Genomic DNA, 15,471 nt, shown 5'->3' on the forward strand with positions numbered 1-15,471 from the left:
CGCAGATGCGACGCGATTGATGTCGGTACAGCACCGCTCCAACCACTGCACATTAGCTCGCATCTCAAGTATTCACAGCGTGCTGATCAGTTTTCTAAGCTCTCATTGCCTTGTCCAGTTGTCAGTCCCCTTCTGCGTGTGGGGACGCGATGGTCGTAGTAGCTCGAACCTTGCGGCGTGCTTCCAATAGCTTAGCCTCTTGCTCAACTTATTTCTCTCATACATACAAGAAGTTTCTCCCTGACAATCGCCAAAAACATGTTCCTGCTCGCACGCGCTGTGAACAATACCGGGATCGGATGGGCTTGAATATATGTCGTGGACCGTCACAAAGGTTGAATCGGTCGGAATTGCAAATTTCACGGCAATCGTGCAGCCATCTGTACCGCGCATCTGGCTAAAGAAATACAGACACAGACAGGGAGACGTATGTTCGCACTCAGCAGACATGTGTCTGACTCCCAAGATTTCTTCCGGAACCGGTTTCTTGTTCCTGGCTCCGAAACCAGAAAGAACCCAAGACCTAGTTCGGAATTAGGTCGAGGGAACCAGCATGAACCAAGATCCAGCCTCACCAAACCAAAAGATGCAGAAAGAATCGGGATTTTCTGGAATTTCTGGTTCCTGGCTCCGGAACCAGAAGAACCCAAGACCTAGTTCGGAATTAGGTCGAGGGAATCAGCATGAACCAGGATCCAGCCTCATCAAACCAAAAGATGCAGAAAGAATCGGGATTTTCTAGAATTTCTGGTTCCTGGCTCCGGAACCAGAAAAAACCCAAGACCTAGTTCGGAATTAGGTCGAGGGAACCAGCATGAACCAGGATCCAGCCTCATCAAACCAAAAGATGCAGCGAGAATCAAGATCAAGCCTCATATTTAGTCGAAAGGTCCAGCGAGAAGCAAGGCTAAGCCGGACAATAAGCCAAAAGATCTAGCAAAAACCAATATCCAGTCTATTATCAAGCCAAGAAAACCGGGAAAAACCAAGATCCAGCCATGTACCATGTTTAAAGATCCAGGCAAAAATCAAGATCCAGCCTAACAGCATGCCGATATGACGCTGGAAGCGGCGGCATCACATGATGGTCATTGACAGAGAACGTACAAAAATAGTAGTCGTACCTGAAAATTAGGGGTATTCCATTGTAGCACGTGCATTACAAACAACTATTAGCTTTCACTTTTCTGTTTACAAAATAAAATGCTCATAGGCTGCAGGTACGTGATGGTGCGATCACCTCCTCATCCGGCTTTGAAATCTGGGCACGAAAGGCCATTAATGTGCTCAACCAGTAAAGATGCAATCTCACCGAGCGGTCTTTTGGAGTCCTAGAATCATCACAAATGTAGTCCTACCGATGAAGTATCTTCCTCATGGTAAAAAGTTGGAATATGGACCCTTAGCGAAAACTTGTGCAAAGAGTACACCCGTTATTGCAAGAAGATTGTTAGGATAGAGGGGAATGTGCCCCTTTTTGAAGATAGAGGGTGAAGTGTCTCCCGTCCCCCAGTGGTGCCGTCCCTCGAGAGGGTTTAGGTCATTAGAAGTCTGCCTAACCCGAACATGTCCGTTGCTGTTTTATATGACATTTATGGCACTTCAGCTAGCAAGAATGTTTACTCACAATCAACTGCAAGTCATAGCCGGTCACACCACTTTAATATGTATTTCGCCCCAGCAAAGTCATCGGTCATGCTTCTCGTTGTTCCGGTCGAAGATGAGCCGCGACATGGTATTGGAACACAGTGGCCTACATCAAACACTGGACGTGGCAGACATTGTTACAGCCAACCGAGGGTTTGGGCTACAAAAACATCTTCAGGCACGAAGAATCAGCATGGCTACACTCACTGCCTTCCATGGTGAATTCCAGTCCACTAGGAAGGAAAGGGGCTCAAGTTTCAAAGGTCGTGTCCAATCGATGCCTAAGATAAATCACCAAGTCCTAGAATGCCACCTCAACGGCTCGGAAAACAGCCGTAGAAATGCCCATAAGGTCAATTCCACCCCAGCACGAAAATGACGTCAGCAAAAGTGGGTTTATTTACCATAAACCTCTCACGTAGAGCTGACGTACCACGCCAGATAACAGAGCTCTTTCCAATCTAACAAGTCAATATCTAACTAAATATCCCAAATATATCCAACCTCACAACCGCTCGCGCTCCCCGACGCCGCTCTCCTGGCCACGGCCAGCCGGCGAACGCCGAGTGTCCACGAATCGCGCGACTCCCAGTAGAAGCATTAAGATCGAATATCCCACCACAAACACTTGCAGCGCCACCTCGCCGCTGCGCAAACAGTGAGCACTCGCGCTGTTGTCGCTGCAAACGGCGCGCGGCCGCGTTTCGCACGGCCCTGTTGGATTAGTCGCCTCGGTGCAGCGGCGACCGTTCGCCCCGCAGTCCTATGAGGACCGGCAAACTCTGACCCAGGCCTGCCCCGAAGGCTTCCGCACGGTTATTAGCATGCGGTAAGACACTGGACGGTAAATTCGGAGCGTGCTCTTGAGAGAATCGTTCGTGTCTGGAAAGGCCCGCCCTCGTGTCGGGCGCAGCAAACTGATCATGGCAGGCTCGCATTTCATGGCGGCCAGGTCGCTACCTCTTCGGCGCCGGCACCGCTGAATTAATGGCGGCCGGCTGCTTAATTCGATTTTGGGCGCGCCACGAGCGGATGTCACCGCTGTGCCGGGATGTGGGCTCAGATGCGTTCCCCAGGTGGAGTGGCGCCACGTGAATCATGCTGGCGCGTCCCCGCTGCCCTCTGCTGGCCTGGATGTTGGATTTGTATAACCCTCGGGGGACAAGATACCTGTCCTGAATATGTAGGTCAGCCAGGGGAGGCTGACACCGATATTTCTAGACCGGTTTTCTCACCACGGGTGCACACTTTGTTAAGAAGAAACTGGTTCCTCCTCGTTCACGCACCTCTGAGTTCGTGCGGAGTTCGCTCTTGCTCGGTACACCTCGTCGTGACAGGACGATTAGCGCGGTGACCTGATCTGACCTGGTGGTGACCTGACCTGACTGACCTGATCTGACCTGGTGGGGTGGGAGACCCTGGCTGCCGCTGATGGGACCATGTGGCCGACCTTGGACACAGGACGGGGATTACCCACGTGACTCCTGGCTTAAAGCGGGGCTGGCCCACCGAACTCCTGACCTCTGACCTGGCCCACTCCAGCTGATGAACACCAGGGAGAACACCTGTTTCTGACCTTTAGCATGGCATACTCAAACTAAACATCACGGGAACACTGGTCCTTGACATCTAGTATGACCTACTCCAACACAACAGCGGAGGAAACACTGGTCTCTGACCTCTCAGAAGGTCTACCCCAACTGAAAACCAGGAGAACACCGGCCCGTGACCTCTAGCATGTTAAACCGCGACACACGTGCCCGACCCACTCGGCAGGGCAGACTTCTACACCTCCCTAGACCGACAAGCGAGGCGGGCGGGAGACGTTTTGGGTACCACGCACAAGCAGTGTGTAATGCACTGCCAGACTGTATGACATAACTAACACAGCGGCGTTTCGTACGCGCGGTGAGGACGCACGTATTCGATCACTAATGCCATTGGTAGCCGGTGAATGGGTGTGTATGTGTTACGCATTTCTTTTTCACCTGCATGTTATTATCTCATGTACTTTCGACACGGAGCTGTCATAGCTACCCTCCACTGAAGGTGGCCCTATGGGCGTAGTGCATACTTACATACTTGCATGGCCTACTCCAGCTGAACACCAGGAGAACACCGGTGAGAGCGCGTGTGTTCAGGCTGCTGCGCGGCTGACCTAGGTGGATGAGCAGAGGGGCCCACTTGTTGCAGGTCTACCTGTTGAAGAACATTGAATCAAGCCGACAGTTGCTTCACTTACTGCTATCGTACTCATTGAAGGAAGCAGAAGCATCGGAAACAACTCGTGCCTGAGAGGGTTGGCCAACGCCAGTCCGACCAATGAACAAAGAAGAATCAATACACTATTTGATAATTATACAACCACCTTATGCAGCTAACAATGCCACTTGGAATGACGTTATGTTTTTTGCTAGTACGGGCATCAGTTGTACGTTGTGGAGTTGACATGTAAGCACGCGGTAAACATCTGCAGCGCTGCGTCCAAGCACGCTAACCCTGATCCCCTCAACACATCAGATTCAACTCTGTCACCTTCCCGGGACTCAATTACGCTCTATAGATCAGAATTCCGGTGTTGACAAGATGAAATGGCCTGTTTACGGCACCGTGATTGGCTGGACCGGCTCATACAGGCCACGGGTCTCCCCGGGGATCCCAGCACGAGGTATTGCGGAAGGCTTTTAGAGGGATAATCGAGCGCTAAAGCATTCGCCACGCTCCAGACGAGCGGGCATTTGCGATAATCTAAAAGCAAAGGGAACGCTGCTGCTGGCGTTCAGAAGTTGCGAAAGGAGCTCATTTCAAGTGGCTGATGAAGTAGCTACGCGTTCCAGTGTATGAATTACCCTCTCCCTGCCTAGTTCGTGCCTCGATTTGAATACAGCGACCGATACCCGCAATGTCGCGATGCCTCGCGATTACAAAGTCGCATGCGGACTCCGAGCACCCGCAAATGCAAGCAATGCGCCGACGACGTCACACAACGGAGTACGCGGAAATTGAATATCTCCGCGGAACAGCGCCTCAGACGACAAAATAAATCGCCACGACGGCAGGCGCTGGCGCATTCCGGCGGTCGAAGGTCAAACGGCGCCCCAGGGCACCGGTCAGAGCCGCGGAGCCGACGGTGGTCAGGGCCGGCCGTCCGAGCCGATTGAGCCGGGTAATCGGACCAGATTGGCGGCGCACGGCTCATCGGGGATCGCTTTCGGCTGCCGCCGCTCCCCGTGACGCCAGCGGTGACGTCAGACGCTGCCGCCGGCGGTCGGCTGACGGGCCAATGAGCGCCGCTGATCTGCCGTGGGCCGCGCACTGAGGCGAATGGCGCTGCCTACCTGGGCGGCGCAATGTCCCTCGCTCGTGCTGGCTTCCGTTTGCTCCGGTGGCCTGTTCGTATGTACCTGGTTGGGGAAGAAATAGTTTTGATGCCGAGACGCTCAGAGCTCGGCGTACGGGGGAAATTGGCAAGGAATATCCGCAGCACATATCATCCTGCTATGCCCATCTTCCTGTATAGCACTTGCTCTCCGGGCGATGTGGTGCGGCAACGGAGAGCGAACGAGTTTAAAAAATGTCTGCCACGACTTGGTCACGGCCGCATGTCTCGCAGGCCGAAGCGGGGCGCGGCCAGGAATTGCCCGCCAACCGACCCGCAGTACGTCGGTGCATGACGGCACAGTCTACCGTGCCGGTGACGTTTGGGGAGGGGCGCTGCCCCCGAACCCTACCCACTGCACCTGGGCGTGCAATAATTCGTAACATAAATGGAGTAGATACACCATGACTTTGATACGCTCTTTGGTGGGGGTATCGCGGTGCATTGTTGGTGTTAAAGTTGGCATTCATCCTGGGTGTTACAACCGACACCCCTTCGCCATTGAAGGAAGTGTTCCACTTCTACATCGGGTTTTGATCTGTAATCGCCATCTTGAAGATCTTCGGTGGAGTTCATAGTCCTGCTCTCCTTAAGACATAAATCCTTTTAGTTTCTGGGTCATACGCTCGCGAAGGTGCGTAGGCTTCTTCGGAGAAGTTATTTCAATGTCACCCAGACATCCATGACGCCATCATGACGTCATTAAATCCTACCACTCCATTAGCCATGCGGCGGTCAAGGCCACTAAAAATACAATCGCGGAATTGCTCATATCTGGCGTTGGTGAACAGGACCGCAATATATAACGGCCGTCAATTGTCTATCAATCAATGTCGCACAAGGTACGATGGCGTGATCAAATAATGACGTATTGAGCTGCATATTTACTAAACAGCAAAATTGTGTTGTCTATAGTAGCTACTTCCCCTCAAAATTATAACAATAGTCCTAAGTGAGCTTATGCCATCATTTCTGATGCTTGCCTCAATATCTTCAAATGCAGTTAGGGAAGGAAACTGCACGATGTCCAAAACTGTGGATGAACTGTGAACTGTGAACCAAAACTGTGGTCCAAACTGTGGATGGTCCAAACTGTGGATGGTCCAAAGCGTGGATGGTCCAAAGCGTGGATGGTCCAAAGCGTGGATGGTCCAAAGCGTGGATGGTCCAAAGCGTGGATGGTTCAAAGCGTGGATGGTCCAAAGCGTGGATGGTCAAAGCGTGGATGGTCCAAAGCGTGGATGGTCCAAAGCGTGGATGGTCCAAAGCGTGGATGGTCCAAAGCGTGGATGGTTCAAAGCGTGGATGGTCCAAAGCGTGGATGGTCCAAAGCGTGGATGGTCCAAAGCGTGGATGGTTCAAAGCGTGGATGGTCCAAAGCGTGGATGGTCCAAAGCGTGGATGGTTCAAAGCGTGGATGGTCCAAAGCGTGGATGGTCCAAAGCGTGGATGGTCCAAAGCGTGGATGGTCCAAAGCGTGGATGGTTCAAAGCGTGGATGGTTCAAAGCGTGGATGGTCAAAGCGTGGATGGTCCAAAGCGTGGATGGTTCCAAAGCGTGGATGGTCCAAAGCGTGGATGGTCCAAAGCGTGGATGGTCCAAAGCGTGGATGGTCCAAAGCGTGGATGGTTCCAAAGCGTGGATGGTCCAAAGCGTGGATGGTCCAAAGCGTGGATGGTTCCAAAGCGTGGATGGTCCAAAGCGTGGATGGTTCAAAGCGTGGATGGTTCCAAAGCGTGGATGGTTCCAAAGCGTGGATGGTCCAAAGCGTGGATGGTCCAAAGCGTGGATGGTCCAAAGCGTGGATGGTCCAAAGCGTGGATGGTCCAAAGCGTGGATGGTCCAAAGCGTGGATGGTCCAAAGCGTGGATGGTCCAAAGCGTGGATGGTCCAAAGCGTGGATGGTCCAAAGCGCCAAAGCGTGGATGGTCCAAAGCGTGGATGGTCCAAAGCGTGGATGGTCCAAAGCGTGGATGGTTCAAAGCGTGGATGGTTCAAAGCGTGGATGGTCCAAAGCGTGGATGGTCCAAAGCGTGGATGGTTCAAAGCGTGGATGGTCTCAAAGCGTGGATGGTTCAAAGCGTGGATGGTCCAAAGCGTGGATGGTTCCAAAGCGTGGATGGTCCAAAGCGTGGATGGTTCAAAGCGTGGATGGTCCAAAGCGTGGATGGTCCAAAGCGTGGATGGTTCAAAGCGTGGATGGTTCAAAGCGTGGATGGTCCAAAGCGTGGATGGTTCAAAGCGTGGATGGTTCAAAGCGTGGATGGTCCAAAGCGTGGATGGTCCAAAGCGTGGATGGTCCAAAGCGTGGATGGTCCAAAGCGTGGATGGTCCAAAGCGTGGATGGTCCCAAAGCGTGGATGGTCCAAAGCGTGGATGGTCCAAAGCGTGGATGGTCCAAAGCGTGGATGGTCCAAAGCGTGGATGGTCCAAAGCGTGGATGGTCCAAAGCGTGGATGGTCCAAAGCGTGGATGGTCCAAAGCGTGGATGGTCCAAAGCGTGGATGGTCCAAAGCGTGGATGGTCCAAAGCGTGGATGGTCCAAAGCGTGGATGGTCCAAAGCGTGGATGGTCCAAAGCGTGGATGGTCCAAAGCGTGGATGGTCCAAAGCGTGGATGGTCCAAAGCGTGGATGGTTCAAAGCGTGGATGGTCCAAAGCGTGGATGGTCCAAAGCGTGGATGGTCCAAAGCGTGGATGGTCCAAAGCGTGGATGGTCCAAAGCGTGGATGGTCCAAAGCGTGGATGGTCCAAAGCGTGGATGGTCAAAGCGTGGATGGTCCAAAGCGTGGATGGTCCAAAGCGTGGATGGTCCAAAGCGTGGATGGTCCAAAGCGTGGATGGTCCAAAGCGTGGATGGTCCAAAGCGTGGATGGTCCAAAGCGTGGATGGTCCAAAGCGTGGTAAGGGATGGTCCAAAGCGTGGATGGTCCAAAGCGTGGATGGTCCAAAGCGTGGATGGATGCACCGTGGATGCATCCTAACGATGTCTCAAATGAACATTAAGTACACGCTTTTACAGCCGCATTGACAAAAAAATACATTTAGCATATATATATATATATATATATATATATATATATATATATATATATATATATATATATATATGTGTGTGTGTGTGTGTGTGTGTGTGTAATGAATGCGCAAATCTCATTTTTGCATCAAAATTACATTCTCCTGTTCAACGCTGCGATCCACGCTGTGACAACTTTGGTGTGGCAATGCATCAAACATCACTGTTAATTGGCATGGCGGTACAGTTTTATTACTTGCCCCTGATGTCAAATAAAATAATTTATTACAGTTGTTCATTGCGTGCGAGAGGTAGCATTTTCCAACCCATGCATTTAACTACATGGTTTTTATCTGCTCAAATTATGGTGGTCAAAGAAACGATCAAAATGGAGAAGCCCCGTATACAGCGAATAGCAAATTAACCACCAAAAGCGACGCATCCAAAATGCAAAGGACAAATGAGAAATTCCTCCACCCCGCTGCGATGCGATGTGACCTGTGGAATGGTTCTAGCTTAGCTAATGCTTCTAATGATCTTCAGCTTAATTCAGCTGGCATTATGCATATTCAAACTATTGAGTTATTCAGATTAAATTATACTTAAATAAATCATACTGTTAATTATACTTTAATTGTACTGTTCATTAAATTATACTTTAAAAACTTTGCCCCGCCCCTTCATTATACTCTGCTATCTCATTGCCCACAGCTACATAGGTAATCTGCATCTTTATTTATTGGTGCATCCCTAACTTTTAGTTTCTGTCGCACTGGCATCCTGCAGCACATAACGTCAAAGGTGGATACAAAGCAGACAAAGCCCGTCTGCAGGTTACAGCCAGAGTGCTATGATGAGATCACTGGTGTCGGAGCCATCCGGAGGGCAGGAACGTCCCAAAGTGTGGATGGTCCAAAGCGTGGGTGGTCCAAAGCGTGGATGGTCCAAAGCGCGGATGGTCCAAAGCGTGGGTAGTCCAAAGCGTGGATGGTCCAAAGCGTGGATGGTCCAAAGCGTGGATGGTCCAAAACCGTCTTTGTGAAGTCAGTGTACTCCAAGCATGAGCATAGCGCTGATACTTAATTCCAGTGTATGAAACCAATCGATGCTTCTGCTTCCAGAGGCCTGCTGGCGGCAGCGAAACGTCTACAGCTGGGACAGTCGTTCTACTGGATCGCCAGCGACGGCTGGGGCAAGCAGGAAAGCCTGGTGCAGGGCGTGGAGGAGGTAGCCGAAGGCGCCATCACCGTCGAGCTCACGTCCAAGCACATTCCGGCCTTCGATGCCTACATGGCTTCGCTCACGCCCGACAACAACGCCAGGAACCCCTGGTTCAGGGAGTACTGGGAGGCGTTCTTCGACTGTCCACTGGAGCCGGCAGCTTCGAACATCACGTGCGACCCCGACTTGCGACTGCTGCCAGAGAACGGCTTTGTGCAGGAGTCCAAGGTGCAGTTCGTCATCGATGCCGTGTATGCGTTCGCGTACGCCCTGCAGACGCTGCAGCTGGAGGTGTGCGGAAACGCCTATTACGTATGCCCAGGCATGAGGAAGTACGACGGGGGTGCCTTCTACAAGAAGTACCTGCTCAGCGTCTCCTTCAAAGGTGAGTCACCCGACGTGCAAGATCATTCGTTTTGATGCAGTTTCCATGTAAAATTGAAGGAAGGAGCGCAGCGTTACACGCGTTTTACTGCTGCGTTCATGGTGTGGCGCTGTTGAAGAGCGGTTGTGTTGTGTTGGAGAGCGGACGATAATCTTCGGCGCGTATTTCCTGGCGTTCCCTCCAACGCCATCGCCTGACCCACGTCACTGTCACGTGACTTCGAAATCGCGGTAGGCTGTTCGGAGAGTTCCGCTTGCGTTGTTGGGTTAAAACTGCTACATATTTTGTCTTTTCATGAAATCTTAAAGCATGAACATCTTGTGAGCATGTGTCTGAACTGCATTGTTGTTCTTACCATTCATAAGGCATGGCACTGAAGAGCAATCAAAGTGTTGTTTGGGAAGTGATAAGTCAGCGCCTTTCTTCACTAATGATATCAAATAAGATTGAGACCTGGGACTGTGAGACTTGCCTCCCTAAGATATTTCCTATTTCCATTTAGTGAGCCATCAGTGGCATTTTACGAGACTAAGAAATTAGTGACACCCAAGAGACTAATGCTGGATATTGTGTTATTTGTCACGGCTTGACTGATCCATACTCGATCTGTTGAACCCTGGAGGTTTATTTGTTGAAAGTTGTAGCGTGGTGTACAGAGTCATTCCAGATATCACATATAACAAATAGGTCACCAACGATGATTATCTTTTACTAAAAATGTTCGCCTTAGAAAATCTCATCGCTATGAGGACAAACGTCCAGCTCATCTCCAAGTCGGTCTTCTCGTTCATTGGCAAATAAGGCCGCGGTGAGCTTACGATTATGCTATCATTATTGCTGGCATGCATCACCAAAGTTTAATATTTAACTTAAATAGTTCGGCCAGGAAATACAAGAACAAAAAGAAAAGGATAATAAAGATGGAAGTTTCTTTTTCGATCTGCTTTTGACAGAAGATCTGTGGTGCAGTTATGGTCCTATTTTCTTATGAAATGCAATCGTGATTTACAGTGAGATTATAGTCGTATTGCACACTTCGGAGCAATTGCATGAACAACACGCATCAAGTGGCTTGAGAAATAGGCTTGATTTTCCCGACTCCCACCTGCTCAATGGCGTGAAATTAATATGAATGACTTTGTCAGCTGACCCAGACTTGGTCATTAAACTACGAGGATTAGTCTGGAACTTTAAAATTACTGTTTGCACTCCTCTGCATTTGTCAAACGCACGGAAGCCTCACTGGATTAGTAGGAAATCCCATTTTAGAGAAAAAACCGTCAAGAGCTTGACACGAACACCGACAACATCTCGCGACCTTCCACTGCGCACTGCACAGGGTGTATGCCGAGTGTATGCTTTCTAAACATTTTGCATTTTTTTTTGCGTTAGGCATAGGTCAGGTCAGGTAGAAGGCCAGGTTAGGCGTAGATCAGGAACTGAGGCGACCAAATGTTTCGGCTGTGAGCGCGCTGGACATTCGTTAAATCCTGAGGCCTGAGCATGAATTGGTGTGTTGTCAGAGGCGTTATGGAGAAGACTGGCATGCGAGTTTGCAAGAACGATGCTCGGTTACATCCCGCGTGGCCGTTCTTTTCGTCATAAGTTGGCAGACTATCAACATTCGCACGTAATGCAAACAATACCTACGAATCATTGCCTGCACCATTAAAGCAACCACTCGCCATGGCGGCGTACTTCTTAGTGTTGAAACCATGGTTTCTCATTATCGACCGGGTGTTCTAAAAAAACATCGGAAACATTAAAGGAACCCATAGGCCATGAACGTAGGCCATGTACACCTGAGCGGGGGGACGTGGCCGGCTTTGGTCGGAGCTGTGCTCCGCGGAATTTGCCTGGTGGAAGACCAATGTCGCCCAGCGTGTTCGTAAATCCCGACATTCATCTCGCCGCCGCTCGGTGATTGTGGTCGTCTCACTGCCGAGACGGCTGCTGTCCGTGACCTTTCCCGCCCGCAGCGGCGCGGGATTCTGACCTGGCGCCGGAGCGCCCCCCCTCCCCCATGGGAGCTGTTATTGCCCGCTGCGGCGGCGGACATCTGGCCTCGGCGCCGCTCCCCGAGGGGCCCTCGCTCGAGGCCGGTCGGCGGCTGGCCCACGCTGTGCCGCTGACCCGTGGCGATGGTGCGGTGACCTAGTCTGAGTGGTAACCGGCGGCCGTCCCGAGGATGGCTCAGCGGCAGAGGCGAGTGGCGCCCGGATATCGGCGGTAGGTGGTCCGCAGCAGCCTGTCTGGTCTGCGGCCGGCGACTCCGCTCGTTGCCGGTCTTTGCTTAGCATTGGCACGCCATGTCTAACCGGACGCTGTGCAGTTTGTTTTTGCTTTTGCTCAGGGTTGTCCCACCTAAAGAGTACTTCATCATCCTGTCTGTCTGGGTCCGTCCTCTTCCACGGAATGGGTTTCATTTTGATCGGATACCGCGATGGCGGTGCCCCATCATTACCCCATCATTCTGACATGCTTAGTCTGGCAGGCCACATACATAGTCTCTACCTCAGCGATGTATTTGCGGTCTGTCGGTGTGCAACGTCAGCGATTGGCATGCCAGCTGCGAGGAGGAATTTGTAAATCATAAAATGATGAAAATGTGTTACAATTGCCATTTTTATCTATGTTTGAACATATTGAAGCAATCATCAGACATGACGAAAAAAGCTCACTTTTCACTTTTGGTATAATGAAAAGGGAAAAGGCTGCTCTAGGTAACAAAACGGCCCTGTTTAAGAAATATGCTTCTTAAAGCGTCATTGTTTGATTGCGTCATCGTACTTTACACAACATTAATTAAAAACCAGTTGATGGCCGTTATATCTTGAAATGGCCCTCACGAACGCCACATATGAACGACTTGACCACTATATTTTTCTCGGTCTTGAGCGCCACATGGCTTATGGAATGACAGGATTTGAATGACGTGATTATGACGTCATGAGTGCCAAGGTGACCTTGAAATTATCTCCCCATTGTTTGGGGCACGTAGCTCCAAAACTAGAGGATCTTGTCTTAAGGACAGGGCTGTGAACTGACCTTTCCTTAAGACCAAAAGATCTTTAAGATTGTTTTTCAGCTTAAAACGCCCTACAAACACTCCCTTTAAACACGGATCTCAATGATCATCAGCGGCAGATGATAATGAAACGAACGCTTGCAATATGCTGCCGTTGTCCATATTGGATGTTCTGACAGAATGAGCTGACAGCAATTGGGCACAGATGACAACAATGACAGTGAGTTATTTGGATATTGCCAGTTGTCTGGGCACGTCAGTGATCCGCTATATTTGCGGCTGATGACGACGTTGAGCGTTTATTTTAGAAACAACATCATTGGAATAAATGGAAGAACTGATCCCACATCAAATATCAGGAGGGCTGAGTTTTGAAATGCATCTTCAATTACGCGGAACAAATTCTGTAGAGTTAGGTTATGCGTCACATCCATTTGAACCGGTGTGTAAACGTATATGTAAGATTCATTCAATCTATTGACCACATATGACACTGATATATCATTACGTTACCCAATTTTACACCGATCCTAGTCGAAGAAAGCCGCGTGCCGTGGTGTCGCAGATGGTATCCACTCCTCGAGCTCTCATTGGTAGGTTTGGTATCCTGCCTCAAGGCCACGTCACCACGAACCAACCCGTGCTAGTATTTGGGTACGCGATATCGAAAGTCAATGTTGTCCCACGGAAAGCGAGCACTGTATCGGCCATGATTTCCACTATGCTGGCGCATATCAAAATGCTCTTGTAACTGTTCGATGCCGAAATAGGTGTATACGAACACAGCAGCCGCAGCATCCACGTATCGTTGTAGCGCGAGGTTTGAACGGTCTGCCGACTGCGAAGCTTGCTACTAAATTCCTGTGATCTGCCTCATATTTTGTCACTTGCTTCCCTCCTCTGCGACCTGCGTCCCTCTCATGTGGCCTGAGTTCCACCTCTGTGACCTGCGTTACTCCTTCTCTACCTGTGTCCCTTCTCTGCGACCTGCGTCTTTCCTCCGCGACCTGTGGCGCTCCCCTGAGACCTGCGTGGCCTTTCGTGATCTTCCGTTACCTCGGCGTGCCTGGTTGCCCAGATCTGGCCGGCAGCAAGGTCATGTTTGACGAGAGGGGCGACGGCCTGGCTCGGTACACCATCTTCAACTACCAGCGATCGGCGGACGGAGCGCATCGTTACAAGGCGAGTATGCAGGCGTCGGTTTGATGTGTGATGTATGTTAACACTGGCCGGTACTGGTCAAGATGTTTCTGACGGGAAATTTGCTTCTGGCGGGTTCGGGTCCTTGGCGATAATCCCTGCAGGCTGCGACGAGTTGTTGGATTACACGTTGTTGACTGCAGCTAGATAACTTTACGTGTTGGGTGAACCCATTAGTGCCAATGTAGAATGAGGCGAATCTGGGTGCGATTAGGTGTGAGACTTAAACGAAATTCCCGGGCGGATGCACTGCTTGGAAGTTACTTAGTCAAAAGTAGCTCCACTCACACTTGATTTGACATCATCAGTGGAAACAGCAAGTTTGCCGTAAACTTTAATGAACCTCGTTGATAAGTCCGGGACAAAAATCATGAGAAGTCCGAATAACCGGGTTGCAAGTGATTACAGTTGATTGAGAATGCGTAGCGGGTGGGTGGGGGCGCAGCCACAGCGTAGCAGACGGTTGAGGAAAGGATATATAACCCTTCTGCAATGTTTTGGCTCAAATATGGAACCCATGGAGGGCCAGTCTGTCGTGCGACACATTCATCATGACATTTTTAGCCCGTAGCGTTCCCATAGTGACCCAAGACGTGGAGACATTTCAGTTGTTCTAGGCGTGCTACATTGAAATCCTACGTCCTGGGGTTGAACACCTGGCTGGTTGGGTGAGGGACAAAACCACTGAGCTGCTTTGGTAAGCCCGACAACTACTCTCCTGCTGCAGGTGATCGGCCGCTGGGAGGGTGAGCTCTTCATGAGCCCGGGGGACGTCCAGTGGAACCCGGGCAGCGAGCCCACCGCGCCGGCGGCCGGAGCGCGGGGGAAGCCCGCCGCCCCAGCCTCGCCGACCGAGCCGGAGCGGCTCGACAGAGGCGCCCGCCTGCCGCTCTCGGTCTGCGCACTGCCCTGTCAGGTCGGAGAGGTCAAACGCATGCAGCAGGTGAGAGCGACGGGACAAGGGGTCAGGAGGCTGTCTGGACGATCACGCCATTCGACGACTGTCCAACATGCGTTGTCATTGTCACCAAACCGTTGGCCATTGACCACTGTCATTTAACAGCTGTCTCTAGACGCTTATGTTCAGTTCATTTTTCCCACTGCCGAGCGTTATAGGAGAAAGCGATAGTTGTTGACAGCAAAAATAACAAAGCTGGTATTGTCCCATTTCAGCGCACACCAATGACCGACACCCATTACCTGGTGCATATCCCAACCCAACACATTAAAACAATCGCGACGATAGAACGGGCCGAACAGCTCAGCAGCCCGATGGGGGGGGGGAGGGGGAGAGGGGAGGGAGGGAAGATAAGCAGCACAAAAAATCACAGAATCCATGCACGGAGCACTAGTTGTAGAGCAACAGGCGGCAGTGGGTGAACAGTGTCAGGTGGGCTCTGCCGGCCGCTGCCTTGTCATCAGACCGAACACGCTTGGACGGACATGGACGAGCACGTACACGTGGATTTCGGCCTCAGGCGGCACCGGTCAGCCGGCAGCAGGTCAGCTGATCACCGGACGCTGATTGGTCGTCTAGTCACAGCTGAAGGATGCAAGCCCGACCAGGTGTTCGAGGGGGGGGGGAGGCACACGCGA

General features: G+C 51.2%; 1 protein-coding gene across 1 annotated transcript in view; it reads left to right on the forward strand.

Annotated features, from left to right (window-relative positions):
* Window positions 1-15,471, forward strand: part of LOC119108354 (metabotropic glutamate receptor) — a 29,118-nt gene that overhangs the window by 8,825 nt on the left and 4,822 nt on the right. Inside the window, exons 2-5 of the mRNA XM_037231930.1 lie at window positions 9,163-9,647; window positions 13,754-13,857; window positions 14,603-14,686; window positions 15,298-15,377. Coding sequence (XP_037087825.1) covers window positions 9,163-9,647; window positions 13,754-13,857; window positions 14,603-14,686; window positions 15,298-15,377 — 753 coding nt within the window. The remainder of the gene's footprint in view (window positions 1-9,162; window positions 9,648-13,753; window positions 13,858-14,602; window positions 14,687-15,297; window positions 15,378-15,471) is intronic.

The sequence above is a fragment of the Pollicipes pollicipes genome, unplaced genomic scaffold, assembly GCF_011947565.3.
Source record: "Pollicipes pollicipes isolate AB1234 unplaced genomic scaffold, Ppol_2.1 Scaffold_6686;HRSCAF=7923_pilon_pilon_pilon, whole genome shotgun sequence".
Classification (NCBI taxonomy): Eukaryota; Metazoa; Arthropoda; class Thecostraca; order Pollicipedomorpha; family Pollicipedidae; genus Pollicipes; species Pollicipes pollicipes.